We start from the raw sequence: 24,241 nt of genomic DNA on the forward strand, positions 1-24,241 counted from the left end.
CTCTTTTATGCCCCTCAAAACAGCTTTTCATCAGCTCCTCAGCAGTGTGTCCAAGTGATTGATGACAGGACTGTTCGCTCTCCTTGTCCACTCCTTAAGCTGTTTATGCTCTGTTTCCCACCCCAGATGCAGATCTACCTTTACAATCCGGATGACTTTGACAGCCTCAGTGCTGCCATTAAGGAAAGACGCATCGTTGCTGCCATGGCCATCTTCTTCGAGGTAAAGTATCAGCAGAGTTGGAGTTTGAGGTGCACAAGAAAATCCAACAATGCACTGCAGCACTTGTCTTTTGGACTGGGCAACCATTTAGGTCCAGACTAAATACCCAATTGATGACCTACCATGAAATTTAATACACATTCAAGTTCCTCTCAGCTGAACTGTGATGGATGGCATCATTGGGGTTTTATGAGCAGATATCAGTAAAAGTTACTGACATTACTATCAGCCTTATGAGTGTGCATCCTTCATAGCACAGCTTAGTTTCCTCATCGGAGGTCTCAGAAGAGTAAAACCTCGTTGTAGTAGCTCTGGGTGTAGTTGCTGGAAATATTGATGGAAAAGATCCTTTTTCACTGTTGTATGAAATGACTTACTGCCAGCTGTAAGAGATCATTTACAAAACCAAGGAGATGAGGGAATAAATGGAATAGATAAAAGGAAGCTGCCTGTAGGAGTCAGGAGGATTAAAACAGGGCATTGGAACTATGGATTTAACATTGGGATTGTTTTTGGTCCAATTTTGAGAAAGGTAATCATATAAATTTTTCAAGTCCGTAAATGATAAATATTTATTAGGAATGATCTTTGGCACCTGCGTTGCGATAGGAAATTTCCTCTCCAGCTGGTTGCTGATTGCATTTCTTGTTCTGTGGCACACAGCAGATTGTTTGCTGAGATACTACAAATTGTCCCCTGAAGATCTGAGCACGTAAGCTCTTAATGGGCAACAATGGTCCTAATTTCTATTAGGTGTGCAAACACCTCCAAGATTTAAGCAGCAGCACTGAGAACTCTGCGGTTTCTATCTCTGTTAGACTAATTTCTATTAGCAACAACTTTACAGTTGGTGGCAGCTGATGTATATCTGCTAACCTTCACCTTAATAGTTTATAGAAAAGATTCTGTTCTTCGACTGAGGTAGGCTGGAATCGGGACACAGGTGTTTGCAATGTAGGTCTGCTCTTAGACAATGATGAACCGCGTGTGCACGAGGACCTAAATGGCTCCGCTGGGTCCTGACAGCCCTATTGCTTACTGCAATTAGCACCACCATACACAATTTGTTGGAAAAACAGTTTACAGTGTGAAGGTTTTTAAGCGGGCATGCACACACTGGCTCAGATTTACTATTTCTAATCAATGAAAAGTATTCTTCCTCTGCTCCCCAAAGGCCTATTAATGGCCTCTAAGGTGTGCATATTATCCACATTCAGCATTCAGCTCCAAACAATTACTCTCCTCTGACTGACCTGAATTAATGTCGAGCAAGGTATTATTGGTCCCCGCATCCCAACACTGTTTTTGTCCAGTCTTGTCTCTTAAGTGGGACGCTGGGAATATTTAAAAGCGTTGGACTGAGCAATATTGCTCATCTTTTGTCATTTCAAACAATGAACTGCCAGCCCAACAGATAAAGAAGGCATCATCACCAGTCCTCTGGAGACGGCACAGGAGGAGGACGTCTGTGGTCATTAAAACATTTTAAATCATCTGGAAAAAAAGAAATTCAGATGTGGATTTTTCAAAAATCGGAAAAAGTTTCAGAAAGTGTCTCCCTGAATGTTGCTCAGTGAACATCACAATGTTCATCTCTAGTTTTCTTTTTCCCATTCTCCCCCTTTTGTGTGTGATCTACATTCTAGGTCACAGGCCACACATGGATACTACCCGTAGATCTGCAAAGACCAGAAAATGTGCATTTGTTTGGAAAAATATTTGGCATTTAGGAAAATGGATGAGACAGCTCTCTCAGACAGAATTTATCAGTATACTCTGCGGCTCGACTGTAAAAGCACCGAGTCCTCGGCAAACCTGTGCCTCAGCAGACAGATATTGAGTTATTTTTGCCACCATTTCGTTCTATTGAGTTTCGTAGCATTAGGAAACACACTCGTGAGCTCATTCTCCCTGCCTTCATCTGTAAAATGTACACTATTAAAAATGATTTTCATGCATCTACATCATAATGAAAATCCTATCAGATGAGCAAAGACATTTGATATGAAGTCACTCTATCAGACCTGTGCTGTGAATAGTTTTTAATTAGAAAAGTTCAATCCAAAGAACCTTAGTAACAGACGTATGAAACTTTGTTGAAAGCATGTTTTGTAGCTGAGATTTAATTTAGTTTGCTTTAAATCACGTTTGCAGCAGATGTGACGTAAGTAGTGCAGGTTTTACTGTACATACAGTATCACAGCTAAAAAGGCGAACGCAGTCTTTGAAATGATCAGATATGTTTAGTGTCTTTTATAACAATCAAAGCATCAAAAGCAGGTTAACATACTAAAGGCAGAGCAGGAATTGGAGACGTAGTTTATGGTTATGTTGGCGAGTGGGTACTGCACATAAACATCAAGGTTATTTTGTAACACATTTTTAAAACTGTGTGATGATAGGTTCAGATTTTTGGTGGTTATTTTCCAAGTAAACCAGAACAATCAAACCCCGAAACAAAAACCATTACAAGAAGCAGAATGGAAAAAGATGGCTTCTGGTGCTGCAGTTTAGTCCGCTGATGTCGATTGTCTTTTGGTATTTTATTTGGATTATTATAGAAGTCTGTTAATCCCTTTTCTAATCCTTTGTCTCTGGATGTTTCCTGCAGCTGGGGCAAAAAGACAACCCAGCTGTGGACCCCATCATCCAGGGATTGAAGGGAGTCGTGCATCATGGTAAGTAACGGGCACGTAACCCCTGACACACTCTACTTTCCGTAGAAGAATAGTTTTCATGCCGTTGAGTGCTCGTCATTCTTTGTTGAGCTGCGATGCTTTTATTTGTTTATTTCATATAGTTTTAACTTTAATTCCATAATCTCTCAATCTCGCAAAAAAACATTACATTTGGGGAAATAAAGTTCTAATGGGATCTTCGAAAAGCAATTGACCCTTACAAAATCCCTCTGATGTTTTCGTAATAGATGTTTTGATTTATCCGCAGAGGTAAAATCCTTTTGCCATTGCAGATATGGTGCCGTTCCTCCTCCTCCAGGAACAAAATGTCAACGCTCTTGCATTCAGCTGCTTAAGCACTATTATTTTAAAAATTCCAAATGAGTCTAAACACAAGCTATGAGCAGAGTTTAACTTCAAAAGGAGATAAAATTTGTAAGATCCCGCCTCTGCCGTGCTACTGTGGCTCCACAGTAGGAGACCTCCAAGGAGCTTCACTCACAGAGAAAGAACTATTAATTACATCTCAGCCTTAATTAGACAACCCTTTGTTTTAGTCAGGCTCAAATGTAAATCTATGAGCTCTCATGGACTGCAGCTCCTGCATAGGCTTATATTCATATTTAAGCTATTAATGTCTTGTGTTTTGTGCTATGGCACAATTCTTCATGGCATATTGTTTTAAATTACTGCTGCTGGGCCGGCGTCACGGGATTCATGGCTTATGCAGTCTATAAGCATATGTTTTATCACGAGTGTGTAATCCTTTACTACAGATGAGGGCACAACAGCTCTGTTTACACGGACACGTTTGACTTGTTTTACAGCCTGCAGCTGACGGTCTTTTTGTGACCATAATCGTAAACAGACAAGGACATGTAAGAGTATGAGGATATATAGAAGCGCAGCATAATTGCTCTTCACTCACGCTGGATTTGAAAGACCAGCGCTGGGCTTCACTGAATCGATTCTAATTATAATTCAACAACCTCAACTTTCTGGAGATAGGCGTTTCGATGTTTTGCATTGTGGGCTAGCGAGGTTATGACATTTGGCATTCACGTTGGAGGGGAAAAAAATATTAGCGGTTTTCTTTTTGCTAAAGATAAATGTATAAGGGTAAAAATTTGACCATAGCAAACCACTGGAGGCTACAGGAACACATGGAATTTGGCCTCAGAACCAGGAAAGGGGTCACTTTGTTTTGGCAAATTTTAAATAACTATATTCTGATTAGCCTTAAACCAGGATAACGTGTGTGCGTGTGGTTATTTTCCAAAGATGTAGTTAAGCTCCCTTTTTCTTTTGTTATATAACCTCGATAAAGACAGATTATCAAACATGTTGCATATACTTGATTATTTTGAGTCTCCAAGTGCCTGGACTGCACAGATGTCCGTGCTTGCACCACATTATTTCATTTCCTGACTGAAAGAGAGCCTGGTGTGGGTGTGGTGGTTTTTGGCCTGTCTTCCTCCGTGCCTTCTCCCCTGTTAGGATGCTTGGTTTTTCAACTAGCTCGTTATCCCGCAGTCATCCATCCATCAACATCTCGGTGGCCCATGAGCGATAGGGCACGTACACTGTCTGAAGACAGAGAGAGGAAAGGCTGTGCGCGCTGAATTTCAGTCGGGGTAGAGATGAGGCATCGGGGGCGAAGCTTCCCGTACCTCACCAGCCTGAATATAAACCACACCCTAAACCCATGAGCTACGAGAGATTATATCTGAATTAAGTTTGGCTTTATGTTGATATTTGTCATCATAATTCAAGGAGAAAAAAACAATCAAACCGACTTGCATAATCCACTTTACATAATCGCAGGACATATAGGAATTTTCCTCTAAAAGATGCTTCTGCTTTTTTTTGTTTTTTTGTTGAGTGTTTGTTTTTCTGCACAGCTTTACCTGATTCTGATCAGAGGACTGAAGAGATCCAGCAATCATTATGATCTGTCGTAATTCCAATGGCCCATGCCACAGTTGCTGCACAGAGCAGAGCACGCTACCATCCAGCCACAGATCAGCTGTCAGAGCTGGCCATTTTATCACACTCCTCTCCCTTTGCTCTTCTCTCAGTCCATCTGAGTACAGAGATCTGGCCAGAGTGATAACAAGTGGTGAGGCTTTTAACTACTGCCATTCCACTCGTGGAGGTTTCAGGAAAGCAGTAATTATGCCATACCGGGAATGAAATGAAACAACCTTGTTAATGTTGGTGTAATTGTAACTTGACACATTAAGGGTTTTAGTGCGCCGAGCGATATGCTTTACAGCGCTGTGTATTGACAGGTTTTGATCTCTTTACACAGAAAAGGAGACCTACCTCAGGTCGTTCGTCTTGAGGGATCTGCTGCCATCGTCGGTGGACAGTTATTACAGATACACCGGCTCTCTGACCACTCCGCCCTGCAGCAAGGTAGTGGAGTGGATCATCTTCTCCAGGCCTGTGTATCTGTCCCACTCACAGGTGCGTCAAGTTCACATACGCGCACGCACACACACACACTTGTCCATACAGCTCTATTCTCCACGCACAGTCAGATCCCATTTGCGCACAGTCAGTGGATCGCTTGCTGTCCCACGGTGTCAGTGCACAAGCAATTTTTCCCCTCATCTGCCTCCCCTCCTTATTCCCTTTTCCTTCGTTCCTCTCCAACTCCTCTGCATATGAAACCATCACTGCCTATATAGTGGATGATTAAGCAGGAAGGGAGAGCCAATTACTGGCATTTGAATGATAGTAAGTGTGAGATAGCACCTATGCATATATTGTGCTGTTAGTGTGAGACATTGACTAAAGACTCCTAAATGGAATACTGCTCTGTGTGGAAGCTGGCTATCATATTATTAAAGTTGTTCAGGTTCATCAATTTAAATTCTCATTTACCTGAAGTAAAAGTTTAACACGTGTAATGAAAAAAAATGCCTTTAAACTATTCATTTATGTGCTTTACAGCATCTTGCCTCCCACGTTTTTTGCTGTTTTGATTTGAGAGATAATATATGCCAAGCCATGCCCAGTGCTTTCTGCTGATCCCATACACAGTCCTTTGCTGCATCTTTTATACAAACAATTCTTAGGTTACCCAGCTGCATATCCTCTAGAGAATTCTGTGCTGTAGAAATTTGCAAGGCTCAGTGGAATTTCCATCATCTTGCAAGAGGACAAATCTTTTGTTCAGAAATGACTTCTCCTGCAAGAATATTGACCCACCTTTACAATGTTTGTGACGCTCACAGATAGTCTTTTATGAACCTGTAATTCATTTCTCCAAGCACGCATAGGACACATTGATTCCACAGTATCTGTAATGTGTAGTCATTACAGCACACTGCAGGAGATCATTCATGGCAATCAATGGCCACAAATTTGCCCCATTGAGAAGTTACAGCCCAGCATGCAGCCCAGGGTGATGATTGAAGTCTGTGCCTACTGGTGCCTGTGGTGTGAATGTTACTTGCAAATGCTGTACTCCAGTTGTGAAGAGTCAGCTACTGGCATGCAGCTCCAAATGCAGTTCTGCATGATATATTGAAAGCGCGTGGACAGACGCGTATACATATGCACAATAGCACTTGAATTTGCCTCAATAGCTATTCTTTGTTTCTTTCTATCCAGCTGGAGGCTTTCTACTCCATCTTTACAACAGAGCAACAGGACCACGTCAAGTCTGTCGAGTACCTGAGGAACAACTTCAGGCCCCTGCAGGACCTGGGCAATCGCAAAGTTTTTAAGTCTGCTGTAGAAAATGCATGGCAGAGGGATTTGACCGAGATCCTGGGAAGCCCTCATAGCACCGAGGCTTCAAAAGGTAAGCTTTGTTTTCTCTATGATTTTTAGATTTTTCTCAGCTGCAGCACTACTATAAAAGGATTTGCTTAATCCACGGAGCTCCCATAATTACAATTATTACTTACTTTTTCAGCGGGGAATAGTTGCTTGAATTGGTAGCTAATATTGCAGCGTGGATTAATGTTGTAAATGCACACTGTGCAGAATAGTGTTGACATTAAGCCAATGTTGCATGGACCAAGATCTGTGATGGAAACAGTCTTACAAGTCATACAAGTAAAAAACTGAAAAGCAGGAAAATGCTTAGAAAGGGCAAACTAAATATAAGTACTTCTATCAGGGTTTTAAATATGATGATGGGATTTTATGCTTTTTTTTTTTTAAATGGGAGATGAGTGTTTAAACTATCTCGGTGGGTTAATTTCAATCACAGTCTACCTAAATATATACTGGCAAGATAAGTGGGCATTAATCTAAACCTGTTCATTTTATACTCGATTGGCTCAGTAAATGTTAACATGCTAATGAAAAACACTTAATTTTCAGATTTTTAAGAACTGAGTCCGTTCACTATGCAATATGGGCCCTAAATTATTTGTGTGTGTGTGTGTGTGTGTGTGTGTGTGTGTGTGTGTGTGTGTGTGTGTGTGTACACACATTGGAAACCAAGTCACAAACTACCCAGCTACATAATGATTTCGACTTAAAGTCTAACAATCCTGTGTGCCTGGGCGTGTGTGAAACTGTCTATACTGATCGATATTATTAAATGAAATGTGCAAAGAGGGCAGCAGACTCGGTGCATACACGTAAATAAAATAATATGAATAAAGTGCTTTATTTAAATTAGTTTATGCATTGTTTGGATTTTGTTCCTAGATTCTAACGGATAAAAGAGTTTGTTAGCTGGCAAGTGTTGATTTTTGCCAATTGAAATTATAGAGGCAGATTTTATTTGCTGTATCTAACTAGCTAATCAGGCTAACATTAGCATCGTTAGAATTTAGAGAACATGAATCCTGGGAGATCAGGAACTAATCAGAGGGAAAAAAATATTTTTCAGCTGCTATTTTATGCACAAGGTGTTGCCATAGCGCGGGGCGCCGCATGTCTGATTTGGCATATGCCGGATGCGCTTCCTTACACAACCCCCAAAAGGATTTGTCTCTTCTCTCGGGATCAAACTGGTGATCTTTTGTTTGTTAGTCAAATATCTAAACCGCTACACTATGAAGCCATAGGGAACCAATCATAGACCTCGGCTAAAATCAGTCTCTCAGTAAAGGGACAATTTTATTGTGGGTTTTTTTGGGTTTTTTTCTCGTATTTTGTTAGATAAAAGTCGAACAGAGGAGAAATCAGTAGTTTAATGTAATAATTCCAATTTCAGGAGCTTTTTGGGTAAAACTTGGCACATTTGATTCTCTCACTGATACAACTGATTCTTCAAAGCACATATTAATACCAGGCACGGACCTCATGCAGTGCTTGATCAGAGTATCTTTGTTTGTCTTTCTCTTTTATGTGTGCATCTTGCCGTGCTGGCTTTAACCGAACAGTACAGGAACTATGGAGACTAATGAGAAAGGCTGCTGCTCCTTAAAGTGGTGTTGTTGGTGTCTGGCAGGGAGAATTGATTGGGAATGCTTGTGATGAAGTTGGAGCACTCTAACGGGGCCGATCAGCAATCATCATTAATATGTGGTACAGCTAAAATAGACCCATACAAATTAAGTTGTGAAATTGCTTTTGTGGCATTATGTCAGTAGGCAGAATGAATGGGAACCAGTGTCTTTTAATTTTTTGTTTACCCCTCCCTCGTCTTTTTATTTATTTATTTATTTTCTGTTTTGCAAAATCTAATCTGCATTTTTATCAAAGAATATTTTTGTGCAAGAATGTATAGGCGAATGGAGGTTTAAACACTGTCAATCTCATCTGCAAGGATGACATCTGTCAAGGTTGTGCAACGGGGCCTGTTTGTCCGCGCACAATAAATGATGGCTTTGCTTGTAAATGGCGTATGAGAGCCAGGGCCGCGCCTTCACTGAATGCTCCACCGCTGTGGCTTTTATGGCAATGGAATTTGTTTGGCCATTACAAATGCAGAGCTAACCTTTCAGATGCAAAATAGAGATTGCAGATTAGTTTGTGGTGGTGCACTGTCATTGTTTGTCCAGTAATAATGCCAAGATATATAGGGCACTATTTATTTTATCTTTGGTGTGTCTTTGCATGTGTAAAAAAAACAACAAAAAAACCCCCCCAGCTCTGCCAAAGCCATACCCTCCATTTAATTGAGACAATGGTGATAATGCTTTTTATATGTCTTATCAGATTGCTGTGTTCATTATATTCTCAGGTTAGGGAACTGATAATATGTTTCGAAACTGTAGAAAATGACAGCGACAGTTTCCAAGAACCCACAATGATGCTTTAAACTTTCTTGTGTTGTCACTTACAGCACAGAACTGAAAAGTAATGAATGTATAAAGATATAAAGTGGAGAAAGGCTGCCATGTCCTTATTCCGGAACAATTATAACCGAAGAATGTTTGGCATTTTACTCCTACAGTAGGCAGTTACTCGATTTTCACCCAGTCAGCCTTTTCATTTTAATTAAAGGAGCATTAGTCTTAAAAAAAATCAGTAGGTGTTAAGATTATGGTTAAAGCTATAGACAGTGAGCATCACCGTTAAATGATTATTGTAGTTACTGCGTTGGTTTTTGGTGGTTGAGATGACTCGCATTACTCAGCTCGCCTGCAGAGTTCACAATGAATAGTTTTGTCCCCCCCCTCATTGTGTTTAGAGTAAAATCCTTGTCTCCTCGATCATTCAATGCTGCAAACAGCTTCTTTTAAAAAAAATACTGTAAAGGCTTTAGAAGTGAGACGCTTTGGAACTGCTGTTTGTTGACAACCGTCGATTCATCACCGCTCGGTAGACAGTGGCGGGAGAAAGATTCATGCTCTGTGCTGAGTGGTGTTGTAGACCGAGGTGGAACCTCTATGAAACACGAATTTTGAAGGTTACAGCGTTTAAAAGAATTCCTCCACTTTTAAAACAGTATGTACATTTTATTGTCAGCTTAAGGTTTTGTTTCCACTCGATCCTGCTCTGCGCCGGTTTTTACCAAGTGCAACTTTCACAAAACGAACACGTGCACATCTAAGTTTGAAATCAGTGCCTGGGTCGCAGCGTTTGCTCATAACTTGACTACATTTAAGAAAAGGTTGCTCAGATGACACATTTTTAGGAGAAGAATCTTTTTTTCTTTTTTTTTTTAAGTTTTCTTTGCAATATGCAGAACGGGAGAAGCTGAGATGGTTACTAATATGTGCGTGCTGATTGTTAAAAGGATGATGATTGCCATGACAGAAGTGATGCAGGCAGTAAAACCGCAGTGACATCTTCAGCTGCTATTAAATTATCATTGTTGAGGTTGACAACACACATCCGACAGGTTTATAATACATTTCGCACCTGTCACATCTAATCAACACCCCGAGATTTTCTTCCTTTTGTTTTTCCCCCCGTGTTCTCTTGACTGATTTCTTTCCACCCTGTCTCCCTTTTCTCCCTTTCACATATCGTGGTGCATAATTTGTGTCATAGCTTCAGTGTGCAAATGGAGAAAACTGTGGTGACAATTTCAATTTGGCAGAAACTCTGAGAGCACATAATCATTTGACACTATTTCCTGACTGCTGTTGCCCTGATCTGCTGAGAAGCATGTCCAGATTGTCCCTTACCCATACTGATGGAGCCCTGTGTAAATATCCTTGCTGCAGCCTGCACTGCCACCTTGAGGACGATTTACAGATTATCTTTTGTCTCCTTTGTGCGTAGTGTTTAATCTGACAAATTGGGTATGGGCATGTTGCTGCTAGATAATCTGTACCACATGCCCGCCACGCGGCGCTTGGTTCTTTTATATTTTGCCTGTGCTTTTTTTTTTCCCCCTTCTTCTTTTTTTTGGCATGAAAAAGGCACAACGCGTCCAGATTGACAATCTGCACACGCCGGAGGTTGTGCGTGACCCAACTGAAGCCTTCAGGAGTATTTTTGTTATTGAGTTACTTTAGCTTTGTGCACTTCTGGGTGTTTCTCAAGTGGAAATGGCTTTGAGTCAAAGCAAGCGGGATTTTGTAATAAGCCCGTTAAAAGGCAACCTTCATTCTACCCACACATGTCGACAGACAAAAACACATGTGGTCAAGCAGTCATCCCAATCACAGTCTTCCATCTTCACCGAGCTGTATTCAGTCAGTGAAAAAGTGACACCACTGTTTACTTCCTTGTCAATCTTTTTTTCGTCCCCCTCCTCCCCTTTTCTTTCTTTTCATGCTGCCTTGTTCTCATATCCTTCTTTTTTTTCCCTCTCTGGTCTTTTTAGTGTGCAGCAGTGCCCCAGTGAGCATGAAGATCCAGCCACTAAACCAGACGGCATTGATGGTGAGCTGGGAACGCCCTCTGACAGTCTACCACCCACCTATCACCAGTTACATGGTCTCCTACAGCTGGGTGAAACGTGATGTCGCTGATGAAAAGACCTTCACCAAGACCGGGGATCAGAGCATGGTGAGTGTGGCTGTTTAAAAGCTTTTATTTATTTATTTTACAATAAATGTTGCATAAACAGCTCCGATTGGTGTGCAGAGCCTCAGATGTATCTGTCAGGATCAGAGGTTGGCCAGATCAGTGACGGTGTGTATTGGAGGTGACAGGTTATGATGAACTCTGCATGTGGCTGTTGGCTGATATGAGGGCCCAGACACTCTGCTGTCACTCACCTGTCTAAGAATAGAAGCACAGGCCCGTCACAAACTTTGACGTGTCACACTGAGATACTGTATATATAATGTGTTCAAAATTGCAGCTGTGGCCTTTATCCAGGTGTAGCATTTACCCCTCTGTTTATTTGCATTTAGGTTTGAATCAGCCTCAGAAGTAGGCACCTCTATTACAGGGTGAACAAAAAAAAAAACGCATACAGACCGAGGCGGCGTAAACAAAATAATATATTCGCTTTTATTTTCCCAATTTAAAAAGCAATCATTTAAAAAAATCTTCAGTTTTCAGGCAGTACGAGCGGCTCTTTCAACAGAAACTTCTGTTAGTAACATATGCAGAGCAAATGTACCCTTTTAGATCTTTGCTCCACTGATCATATAATTCATCTCGCTGCCTTAAACAGTGAGTTAGCACACTTCGGTTCTTACTGTAGCTTTTCAGCAGAATATTCAGTGGTGTCCACAGATATATCTGCAGGAGGTTGCACCTACAGGGCTGTTCTTTTTCACTCTATATATTCTTCTCTCTGGTCACATATTTTTGCATTTGTGGAAATCCAACACCCAGCTGTGCATCTCTTTAAAGCCCACTGACCCCCAGCTGTTTTTATAGTCTGCATGACTGGCTTTTTGATATAAACAGTGCAGAGGAGAAAAATCTCATCTCACCAGTTCAGAGACCTGGGATCAGTTCCCTGGTGGCAATGCTACCTCCAGCTTGGCGCATTCCAATAAACACAGTTGTCATGGGCTGGAAGCTCGTGAGGGATCTTGTAATGTTGCTGCACTAGCGACTCCTATTTGGTGTGGGTAACTGCACAGAAGGGGTGAGATCTGAGAGCAAGAGCTGGCTAATCCTTTAAGGTAATAACCCCCTTCACTCAAGCGTGTTTGCCTCACTTTGATGTTTAACCTTCACTGTGCAGAAGGATCCAATTGCAGAGTCTGGCACTGAAATTTTTTTAAACAATCGTTCTACAGGATGATTTCATGACATTATGAAGCAAATTTTGCAGCGTGGAACTTGCACGAGTTCGATGCCTCTGGTGCGCGCACACACTCTGTGAATAAGGAGACGCGTTGTGTTCAGCAGTTACACAATGAACAATGATTTGCATATTCATAGATTCTGGGAGAAAGGAGGAGGAGATGTAATTTTAAGAATTTTAAACCAGGTAATTGAACTACTTTGTGAGGGTAAAAACACTTCAGACACAAATTATTATTCCGCGCAGCTTATCTTTAATACTGTGTTTCCTAAAACATACCTGGAGGAGAACTTGAGCTTCGAATGTAGCTACTGAAGCTTAGAAAATGATGGACAAGTGAGCTGAAATCAATATGCAACCAGGCTTCTGGCAGTCAAGAACTCCTCCACAAAATAAACTGTTATTCTCATCAGAAAACATACCATAAGTTAATATTATTCCCTTTGTTGAATTATTGCCGCTCATTGTGGACAGAAGTTCACATCTCACTTGCAGCAACAATATTTATACCTGATGTTACCCATAGCTTTCTCTCATTATTTGTGAATTTTGGCATCTCTTTTTAGCTCTCTGTTAATGATTACTGCACCCTGATGTTCTTCTTATATCTCTACAGTCTTCATTTTCTGTACTCTGTGGCCACAAAAGAGCAGCGCGTTCTCCATAAAGGCTGCTGCACTGTGAAAATGCTTACTTAGATATCAAGTGTCATCTAAACTTTGTTACGGAAGATGTATTACCCATGATGTGACTGGTGAACCATGTTGGGCTCGTGAGGCTAAGTGACTATTTTGCGTGGAATGCATTAATGTAATAACATGATTTATTTGTCGTGGTGAAGTGGGAGACCTGTAAATTTGCATTGTGCTTTGATTTCAAATGGCTGACTGAGAGAGTGATTATAGTGTCCGTGTGGTGCTCTGTCCGTGCAGTTACACTCCATTAATACAGTCGATCAGCCTCTTTTTCTCACATTATTCTGTCCACTTCTCCCTCTCTGCACTAAAGTCCTTATTTTGCTCACTTCATTTCCATTTCAATTTTCAGTTTCTATCTCTGGACACCTTTATCTGAATTATTTTGGAGAAATACTGGCTCTGCAACACCAGAGGCAATCACCCACCTATTCTGAGGGCACTTTGAATACAAGTTAAGCCATCTGCAACCTGCAAAAACACAATTAAATTAAACAGAAAATAACCTTTCTAAACAGCTTGGAAGTTGTGGGCCACAGACTATTGGACAAGCAGTAGTTTAAAATGGAAAGCGTTCATTGGAGGCTATTTGAATTATTAGCATCTGCCTTTTCAAATGTGTTCATCTATTACGATGCAATTTCAGTTAGAATTGACAGTATTTTATGTGTGTTTTCTCTTACAGAAAGCAGTCATCACTAACGTTTCTCCTGACATCCTGTACCTGTTCAGAGTGCAGGCAGTGTGTCAACATGATCTGCGCAGTGATTTTAGCCAAACACTGTTGTTCAGAGGTATGTGGTCACAGCAGGTGTACTCTAAGGCCTTTGTTCCGTCTTCAAATGCACTAATAGATGGATATATAAATATTTTATGTCCCTCCCTCTTTTGTTTCACAGCTAATACGACAAGAATTTTTGAAGGATCTCGAATTGTGAAGACTGGGATGGTTAGTTGACCAGAAGATGGCAGTGCACATTTCTTTTTGCATCTCAGTGACGTTCATGTCATATTCTGTTGGGTAACCATTTCCCCCCCCCCCTCTCTGCCCATCTCCCTCAGCCCACAGTTTCTCCTGCGTCCTCAGCAGACATGGCTCCAATCAGTTCTGGTTCCTCCACGTGGACGTCCTCTGGTATCCACTTCTCCATTGTCTCCATGGCAACAGGGATGGGCCCCTCTTCTAGTGGCAGCCAGGCCACGGTGGCATCGGTAGTGACGAGCACCTTGCTGGCAGGCTTGGGTGTCGGCGGAGGGGTCATCTCCTCCATGCCCAGCTCTGTTTGGCCCACGCAGGCGCCTCAAGCCACTCAGAACCCCACTCGTCCATCCACCGCGCCCGCAAAGTCCAACAACGAGCAGACGCCACCTCAGGGCTCCGAGACAGACAACGCGTCTGAGGAGAATAATGCTCCGCACGAGGGTGAAGAGGAGGGGGAGGAAGGCGAGAAAGATGGGGAGAAGGAGGAGGAGGAAGAGCAGCAGAAGAAGAAGAAGGAAAAAACTGGAACTGACAATGGGGAGAAACAAGCAAACAGCACTCTGGCCAAAAAACCTTTAATCCCCACCCCCGCATCCACAGCCAAAGAGAAAGGAGAAGGGAAACCTACAGTTAAAGGCACCACAGTACCTCCGAGCACTGGTGAAGACGTGGAGAGCAACCCTACAGGTGTAAACCCAGTGTCCACTCAGGAGCCGCGTAATAGCAGCGTAAAGACGCAAATTCCCAAGAATTTACCTACAAAGATCCCCACTGAAAATGAAAATGCAAACAGCTGGCCTTTTTCTGTCCACACTGGTGAGCAGGACATTTCGATTCCTGTGTTGTTGTTTTTTATTTCTTTTTTTTCCCCTCCTCATACTGAAAAATCTTTTGAACTCTTGTTAAGCCTTTTTTCCCTTGTTGTCGGCTGTTGTGCCAGGCAAGACTTCTTTCCAAAGCACAGTTCTGTAAACACCACCAGCACTTACAGAGACCAGTTTAGCAGAACAAATAACTTGATATAAGACGCTAACTACACTGGTTACCATCTCGGTCAAAGACGGAGCCCCAGGCATTTGTGTCACTACAACACAGAGACCTGAAGGAAGAAGTAGGCTGTCTGCCAGAGGGACTGCGCCTCAAGGAATTCCTTTAAGCATGTTTTAAAAGAGTTTGTTTTGAGGGAGAGCATTTATGAAGATGTCTTTGCCTCTTTTTTTTGTCTTATTTCCCCCTCAACAAACCATGAAAATACTAGAAGTGGCACTGAAAAATGTTAAAAGGCAGTTGCCGTTAGTGATTATCAATAACAATATAAACAAACAACACTGCGGTTTTCTTTTGAATCTGATCAACCAACCCAATCACATTGTTTTAATCATCTAATTAGAGTTAATCTTGAGCTCTTGTAAAATGTGTTTGTTCTCTCCTTGATTTGTGTTTGTGTTTGTTTTTGTTTTTTTCCATAATGACTTCTGTCTAGGCTTTTAATTTTAGGAAACAATTTATTTCGTGAACATTATAGAATTAATGGAGAAAAGCCTAGCATAGTGTCCCAGCGTTTAACTGAAGAGAAGACGCAAAGACTAACCCTACTCTGTTCCAAGATTTCCATTTTATCTGCGAACAAAATATCAGAATAGCCTTTAAATATATTCACGGAGGCACTTTATAAGAGCACAGATGAAACTGTATAAGTCGGTACGACATATTTAGACATTTAACATGTGTTTGTTTTGTCTTTCAGACAGAACCACCATGTCCAATGGGATGCCGCCACCTCACCCGGGGATGGGCAGGATGGTGTGGATTGTCCCCTTGGTGGTGGTGTCTGCTCTCACTCTGCTGTGCCTCATCATGCTGCTAATTGTGATGGTCTACTGGAGGTGAGAGAGAGTTCACAACCTCATTCCCGGGGCTCCATCTTAGTTTGTTAGAGCAGTAAATTGCTATGATGAAGTGCTGTAGCCTTTTATTGAAAATAAAAAGCCTTATCTTTACTGGGTGTGGGGATGATGATGTCTCTGATTCCTCCTTTAGAGGTATAAAAATACAGCTGCCCCTCACTCACACTGGACCTCTTGAATGCATTTTTTTTCTCTGTTCATGTTTTCTACTAAGTAAACCACCTGCGTTTAAGTGTCCTCAGCATGGTTTGGGCTTAGCAAGGGTACTAATGCTGCTTTCTTCCCTTTGCTTTGTACATTTTGCCCATCACCCACTTGGGTGAGGGGCAGGAGACCTGAAGGCCCCGCAATGCCAGCATGGGTCCCAGCTGTGTCTTCATCTGCTGGGCTAATTTCCAGCCATGCTATTGGAGCCCGAGTAATTACACAGGCCAGGCCACAAGCACATGTCGGCTGGTTAATGAGTAACAAATGGCACTGTAGGCTACTTCCTCAGCTGGTCCTGTGTATATTTACTGCCGCTACTTGTAAAGGATTTTATTTGTTTATAGACTCTTTAGAAATAAATATTTGAAATGTGTTAAATGCATTTAAATGTTTTTTTTTTGTTTTTTTGATTTGATCGCCACAGCAAATGTTTATATCACCTTGCTGTGACAGATAATAAAACAGTGAGATATAATTAAAAGCGGGGTTATTGGCTCCACAGAGGTGTAAAAAACCAGAGCTGAAAGCAAGATGACTGTACAGATTCGGTTAGCGAGAGTTTGGGTATTTGAGTAGAAAAGCAGGGGCAGCTTTGAGATTTGAAATGGCCATCGCAGCTGCTGTTGTGACAGCTCAGACACTTCACAGACAATGCCTGCTTCCCTTAGGGAAAAGGCTACGGTGAAAGATGAAATCAAGCCGTTTACTCTTCATCCTCTGCGTGGTCTCTCTTAGTGACACAGAGGCTAAACCCGTGAGTTTCTCTAGTTCCAGATGTTTTGTTCATTATCATATCGGCTTAATTCCACCATACATTTGATTTTTAGAGGCGTCTATGGAGAAATGTGTGGCCAGTGAATTATCTATTAAAGCTTCCCTGTTTGGGTTTATCTGAGGTTATGAGTCTGGTGTTAATTGCTGGTGTTGCCCATCTGGAAGCCTGTGAGGCTCAAGGTGTTGGCTGAAAACTGACAGATATAAAACCGAGAACAAACCCAGTCCCACCTCTTTTTTTTCTTTCTTTCTTTTCTTTTTCTTCTTAATTGGAATTCATTAATAAAGCTGTTAAACTGGCCTTAATGCAAGCTGCTCTTCTGAGAGTCAGGAAGACGACATGGACGATGCCGATTAGTTAGCAGGACCACATCTGCCCTCAAAGGAGGCCATTAGATCGGGAGGCTGCGACTGAAACCGGGGGGAGCGCTCCTCCCCCGTTTGTTTTCACCTTTCCTCTCTCGCGCTCTCTTTTCTCTCTATCAATTCTCTCTGTCACAGTCTCTGTTTGGCTCCTCTCTTTGTGCATTTTCTTTTTAAATGCAGTTCCACCTTTTTGTTTCGGTTTCATCTCTCTAAGAATGACTAGCATCTGCTCCCTCCTCTGCATGGCGTACAGGTAGGGTTAAAACTAGGGTATGTTAGCACTGGGATGAAACGTGGGTCTTATAGGACAGATTGCATGCGAGTTGGTATACCAGGTGTTCCGGTTCCTCACTGGTTGTTGTCAGTCACGCTAGAGCTGCTGATTATTTTTAATGCACAGCTGACCTTTTTACAAATCTGTTTTAATATCACCAGATAAATAACCTCAATACTTACGAAAGAGCATGGCTGCTTGCAGTTTGTCACTCTGTGAACTCTGAACTTCAGGCTGTATGAAAATTTTGATTGAATTGTCCTGGCAGTATTTGCAAAGATCCAGGCTTTTTGAAACAGCTTTTTGAGCAGCAGCAGAGGCAGCAGCTGCTGCCAACAATGAGTATTTACTCCAGAAAATGCATCTTGAAGTTGATTTCCTTGTCCTCAAAGTCCCTTGAAAGAGGCCCTGAGAAGAGAAAATGTGTTTGGATTAGTTGTCTTCGGTTTGCATAAAGAGCCAAACTCGGCTCGGCGCTGCAGCGTGTCACCGTGAGTTGTTTACCTGGTCCCTATAGTCAGCGAAGGCTCTGTTTCCAGGAGCCACTCACTCTGTGTGCGATCAGCTGTGTCCTAACTTCTCTGGGGTTTTCATTAGGAGTTTTCTGCTGTTGTCATTCTGTTTAACATTTCTATGCTGATGTTGACGGACCGGATCTGAGAACAACCGGCTAACGACTCCCTCAATACACTTGGCTGCATCATTTGAGCTGATAGTGGGTGGGTTTACTGTGCCACATTCACTATACTTATCTCTCTGGGTCCCTGTAGGAGATTTTTCCAGACAGCTCACTTTTATGTGGAGGAGAGCAGCTCTCCACGGGTGGTGGCCAATGAGAATATCCCAGTCATCCCTATACCAGGTGAGCTATGTTTTCTATACTGTGCCAGAAATTTAATTTATCAGTTTTAACGAGCCAGCGTGTACTTTGTCACACATCAGACTGAAACGGGACTTGCATGAAGCCTGTTTGGTATGATTTGTATGTGAGGTTGTGGCTTTAAAAAAGTACTGTATTGTATTAGTTAATGTGCAAAAAAAAAGTTGGACAACAAGCAAGTTGAAGTTTGCTAAAAGTGATTTAAATGAACCAAAAAATAAAGTAATGGCTGAAGTGTTTTCTCAAGTTCTCCACCGCTTTAGGCTAACAGTAGCAGATCAGCATTTGTTTGCTAAAGGTAATCCATAAATGGTTCAGGTACATGATGGTGCCAGTGAAGAGGTAATTTATCAGACTACAAATATAAGGAATCACTGTTGCAGATGTTCCCATTGCAGAAATTTTGAGTCTGATCTAATAAATCTGTTTTTTAACCATAAAAAGATTTAAGACAAAACTTAAATTTAGTTTATTAAATCTGTTCTGTAACCTTAAAAATAGTTTTTTTTAAGACATAAACAGAGGACTAATGGAATCTTGACTGACTTTTATCGATTTATGTCTACTGATGTATTGCACATTTACAAGGCGTCATTAAATCTTTTCAAAGGGTTTTCTGTATTACCTTAATGTCTGCTTTGCAGTTTCTGTTCATTTACATGTGAATTGACTCCGGAAACAGCACTGTAGAAGTTGTGTGACTGGCTTTTCTTAGCCCTTATTGTCCCAGGCAGCAGTGGAGTGGCAGCTAGTCGATATCAGACTTTACTTTCACAGTCGCTTTAAGCTCAGGGACATTTCAAGGCTGTGACATCAGTCGAGCTATAATCATGATGCTAGTATTGACTCTGCATGCACTCTGTTTTTATTGCTCTTTCTTTGTTTCTTCCCTTGTTTCTCTTGTTGTTTGTTTGTTTGTTCCTCTCTTTTTCCCCCCACTATATTTTCTCTCTGCTTATCTATTTGTGTGTATTTGTAGTGATTCAGAAGTTTGAAATGGAGCCGTGGGACCTTTAAGCCCACCTTTTGTTCAGCTTTATGTCCTGTCAAGAATGGGCCTAATCAGCCTTAGTCTATTACACTTTCTAGCTGCCACAAAGCCACATTTCACCCAGAGCTACTCTGATGAACTGATCAGGCTGATAAGTCTCTTGACACTAATATAGATGGAAAAAAGACACTTTGATAAATGACCAGATTAATAGGCAAGAATTCACCTCTATGCTGTAGCCACTGAGGCAAGTAAAAGCCTCGGAGGCCCCAGCTGCTAGTGTGTATTAGTTAAGACATTGGCCAGAATCGGCAGCGATGACAGCTGGGTCTCCTGCACTGTCCCTGTGTGATGCTGACCAGCCTTATCAAAGATCTTTCATGTGTGATTTGGAGCTGATTTGGCTCAGATGAGACAGATGTGTCTTCCTGTACAGCTCAAAATGCCAAAATCTAGGTGTTTGTGATAGAGGTCACTTGGTTATTTATTTATTTTTTAAATCTTTTCCTTTTGTTAAAAATAATCTACCAGTCTCACTGATGTAGTGATGCCGCGTAAAAGTAAACAAAGTCACAAATTTCTTTAATTTCTGTTAGTGAGTAAAAAAGCGATGACATAATGGGCACTTGCTGTTTTTACTGCTTCCCCTGCAGATGACATGGAGGCCATCCCTGTTAAGCAGTTTGTGAAACACGTCATGGAGCTCTACAAAAACAACATGCAGGGTTTTGCTGAGGAGTTTGAGGTACTCTTTTGACACAACATTGTGAAGCATTGTTAACCCTCGCTGCGTACAGAGTCGTGTTTTACATCAGAGCTGGGTTTTGTTGGTCTGCATGAAGGAGCTAAAACATCCATTGTTGCCTTTTAGTTCTACTCTGCTTTACGTTACCTACAAACTAAACAAGAGGTCATGTATGCCAACATGCAGCTCTTTGATTGGGCAGTTTTGACAACTTTGTGCTGACAGCAGGTCTTGCAGTCCTTTACTACTCATTTGTATTTACAAAAGAAAAGGTCCTGAAGGTTTATTGATAAAGGAGCATCATCATGAATGGAGATGAGCGAGTGGAAAGGGTACGAAAAGCTTTTTAAAATAATTACTGTGTTGTTGCTGCGTTTTATGTATTTCTTTCACTTAGACAAAGAACCATAAAATCGAGCCAATCCAGTGGATCTGCTTTGCTTTCACGCCACAAACCTCGCCACACTCTGCTCGAGGGAAGAACTTTCCTCGTAGTCTTCCTCTGTGTAGTTTACCGCTCAGCCATAAAAGGCCAATGGTATGTTGTTGTCACCGAGTCAGACAGGCTGTGTATCTGTATCTAATGTAATCTCAGGCAAGTTCGATCAATCTAAAGGTCAGAGGTCAAGCTTTATGAAAATCTTGTCACTGCAATCTTCACTTTCCATTATTTTAGATACATCTACTAAGGGGTTTTCACACCAGTCCAAACCCAACAAACCAAATGAGAAGTTTCCAGATTTTCTTTGAAGTAAAAAAAAAAGAAAAAATTACGTAAATTTGCATAAAAGCACATAAACTAGTGCTGATACTGCTAAACTACTGAGCGCAGAATTTATCTTTTGTGCACGCTCTCTCCAAATGGGCCTGCCAAATCTGAACAATGGTTGGACATTATATCATGCACACACTCGTGCGCGGGGTTGCTAATTTTGAACAGACGGTTGAGAGAAAGATGGAGAGAGAGACCAGAGTGATGAAGGTTAATTAGAGAAGGTCTGTCTGCCGGTTGACCGGACGGGAACACACTCTCTGTGTAACTAGGTTAAGAAAGGAGGCAAAAGCTTCACCCCCAGTGTATTCCTTCTAATTGGGGTCATGTAATGTGATGCCTGTGTGCGCAATGTTCAAATGCACCACGACGAAGCCGTTTTGGACGTGATTGTTTTTTTGGGGGGGTGACTGAATGCATCGTGCTGTAGAAAAGAAGAAGGCTGTTCTACTAGAGGCTCGAGTTCAAGCCCCAGTTGCAGCAAGCATCTGCTCTGAAGCGTCCTTGAATAAGGCACAGAATCCATGCTAGAGGTTCGGCTTTAAATTGGGGGCTATGAGCTGTGCACAGGGGAGATCTGTAGGGTGGAAAAAAATAAAACTTCCCCAACAATATAGTATCAGAAAGAACACTGAGATTTTGAGTAAATATAACTTCTTTTTAGAATGTAATTCTGTTAGATCTAGCCTCCTTAATAAAATCAATTTCTGTTTATTTTTTTTCCCTCCCTGCAGGAGGTCCAACGCTCCACAGCCGACCTGAAAATCACAGCAGAACATTCCAATCATCCTGACAACAAGCACAAAAACAGATACATCAACATTGTGGCCTGTGAGTCAGCTGTAAAATCTGATTACGTCTGCCGCTTTGGATTCCAATAGTGTTCATAAAACGGGTTTTCATCTTTTTAATAATTCTCACAAATATGTCAATGCTTCCCCTTAGACGACCACAGCCGGGTGAAATTACGGGCTTTGGCAGGAAAAGATGCCAAACATTCGGATTACATTAATGCCAACTATGTGGATGTGAGTTCAACCAGCCACTTAACATTGTTGAAGGTTTACTTTTCTTTTTTTTTGTTTTTGAAATGGAAAGGTTGCGAGTCTGAACCGCTTCAGCTGAACAGCGACTTGAATGAAGCAATAGTGCGATGTGAAAGAGTTATTGGCAGTGCTAAACGGCTTGCTGACAGCTTTGTTTAAAATATCAATCGAGGTGTCCAAGTCATAAACCTGACAGATAGTAATAAAAATTTTTACATTTATATTTGAGAAATGTATTCATGCATGAATACGTATCATTACTGTCAGCTCAAGGAGTGAATTTCATGACCGGCAAATGTTTCGCCAGTAAATCGGTTGCATCAGCTATATCAGGAATATTGATAGAGGAGTGATTGCATCTTACCAGTAAACAACACTCCCTCCACTCTCCTGTTTTCAGGGCTACAACCAGCCCAGAGCTTATATAGCTGCTCAGGGCCCTCTCAAGTCTACATTCGAGGACTTCTGGAGGATGGTGTGGGAGCAGAACACTGGAGTCATAGTCATGATCACGAACCTTGTGGAGAAAGGAAGAGTAGGTTCACTTTGATCTATCGCATAATCGAAGCAAACATTTGACTGTAATTCAGATAGGTTCAAATGTAACTCTGTGCATGCTGTGTGTTTCAGAGGAAATGTGACCAGTACTGGCCAACAGAGAACAGCGAGCAGTATGGAAGCATCGTGGTGACCCTGAAAAGCACCAAAGTGCACGCTTGCTACACATTGCGCCGTTTCCTCATTAGGAACACTAAAGTTAAAAAGGTAACCAGACACTTGCACTATAATAAACTTTGTCTTAGTGGGTTGAACCTGCTGAAATATTGAAACATCGACATCACGGTCCAGTCAAAAGAAAACACTGGTCGACATCTGCCTGCTTCAGAAATGTATTTCGTAAATATGAATCTGCTCTAATGGCAGAGAATTTTTGTGTACTCTGAAAATTATTAATATTGTTCCAATTTGGAATTAGTGGGAAACATCTGATTACACTGAACAGATCAACGGATCAAGCCAAGGTTGTATCCATGTGTAACATGAGATGCGTCATGTTTTTTTTGGAGGGGGGCGCGGGGGTTTGTGGATTATAATTAAAAACCTTCCCAAAAAATGAAATCAGGACAGATTTATAAGGGTAATCAGATTTATCAGGTCACATTTATCCAACATGTTCTCTCTCTCTGACTGTTAAATCTTAACGCAGCTTTCATTATCATTCATTTTGGTATGGTCCCTACCCCCAGACATTCAGTAACCATAGTGACTACCTTGCACCAGTCATTTCCTGGAAACGAATATTTAGTAACAACTATTCTTAATATTAGAACTTGTTTTTGTTGTGGGGATAGAACTTTAAGTGATTGTGGGCAGGTTACAGAGTAAAATGTCATATTCATAAAACCATTAGTGAGCCCTCATGTCCTGTGAACGGAGGCCGTGCCAAATTTGCGTCAGGACAGAATAAAAGCAATCACTGAGAAATATTGATTTGTAGTATCCCTACCCTCTAAGGGATTATGTGGACCCAAACAGCACAGAGCAGTCACAGGATGTCCTTGTGTAAAGGTGAACGGTGCGAGTTTTTCTATTCATTCATCACCCATTTTTCTTTCAGTAGCCAGCCGTACACAGTTCATGGGTAACCACGGGGAGATCCAGAGTTTTTTGTACATGCTTACGCTAGGACACGCATTATAATGTTGTAAAGAACAAATAAAGGCTTTATTTTTATTTATTTTTTTATTTTTTTCTGTTTAGAAATGCTGAGTGGGAGATTTCAAATGCTATGCTGTTTATCTCCCGACTATTTTGTTCCGTGCTCAGAAATGTTGTTTCTGATGTCTTTCAGGGGCAGAAGGGGAACCCGAAAGGGAAACTAAATGAGCGCATTGTGGTCCAGTATCACTACACTCAGTGGCCTGACATGGGAGTACCGGAGTACACCCTTCCTGTCCTCACCTTCATCAACCGCTCGTCTGCAGCTCGTGCTGCAGACATGGGCCCTGTCCTGGTGCACTGCAGGTACATCATTATTACTTAGCTCCTGGGCTAGATGAGTGTTACTTATTAGCATTAGGCTCATATTTGCTGACCTGGCCAAAAGCTTCCTGTACGGGTT

At 41.6% G+C, this 24,241-nt stretch overlaps 1 protein-coding gene across 1 annotated transcript in view; it reads left to right on the forward strand.

Annotated features, from left to right (window-relative positions):
* ca16b (carbonic anhydrase XVI b) overlaps positions 1-24,241 on the forward strand; it is a 108,955-nt gene that overhangs the window by 77,051 nt on the left and 7,663 nt on the right. The window contains exons 5-20 of the mRNA XM_085406979.1: positions 127-222; positions 2,834-2,900; positions 5,212-5,369; positions 6,522-6,714; positions 11,095-11,279; positions 13,861-13,969; positions 14,075-14,124; positions 14,238-14,973; positions 15,905-16,043; positions 18,456-18,547; positions 20,210-20,301; positions 21,808-21,904; positions 22,019-22,101; positions 22,520-22,654; positions 22,750-22,884; positions 23,972-24,144. Of these exons, the coding sequence (XP_085263105.1) occupies positions 127-222; positions 2,834-2,900; positions 5,212-5,369; positions 6,522-6,714; positions 11,095-11,279; positions 13,861-13,969; positions 14,075-14,124; positions 14,238-14,973; positions 15,905-16,043; positions 18,456-18,547; positions 20,210-20,301; positions 21,808-21,904; positions 22,019-22,101; positions 22,520-22,654; positions 22,750-22,884; positions 23,972-24,144 (2,540 nt within the window). The remainder of the gene's footprint in view (positions 1-126; positions 223-2,833; positions 2,901-5,211; positions 5,370-6,521; positions 6,715-11,094; positions 11,280-13,860; positions 13,970-14,074; positions 14,125-14,237; positions 14,974-15,904; positions 16,044-18,455; positions 18,548-20,209; positions 20,302-21,807; positions 21,905-22,018; positions 22,102-22,519; positions 22,655-22,749; positions 22,885-23,971; positions 24,145-24,241) is intronic.

The sequence above is a fragment of the Rhamphochromis longiceps genome, linkage group LG5 (genome assembly GCF_057381845.1).
Source record: "Rhamphochromis longiceps isolate RC_006_pf linkage group LG5, R_longiceps_female_GT1.1, whole genome shotgun sequence".
NCBI classification, from domain to species: domain Eukaryota; kingdom Metazoa; phylum Chordata; class Actinopteri; order Cichliformes; family Cichlidae; genus Rhamphochromis; species Rhamphochromis longiceps.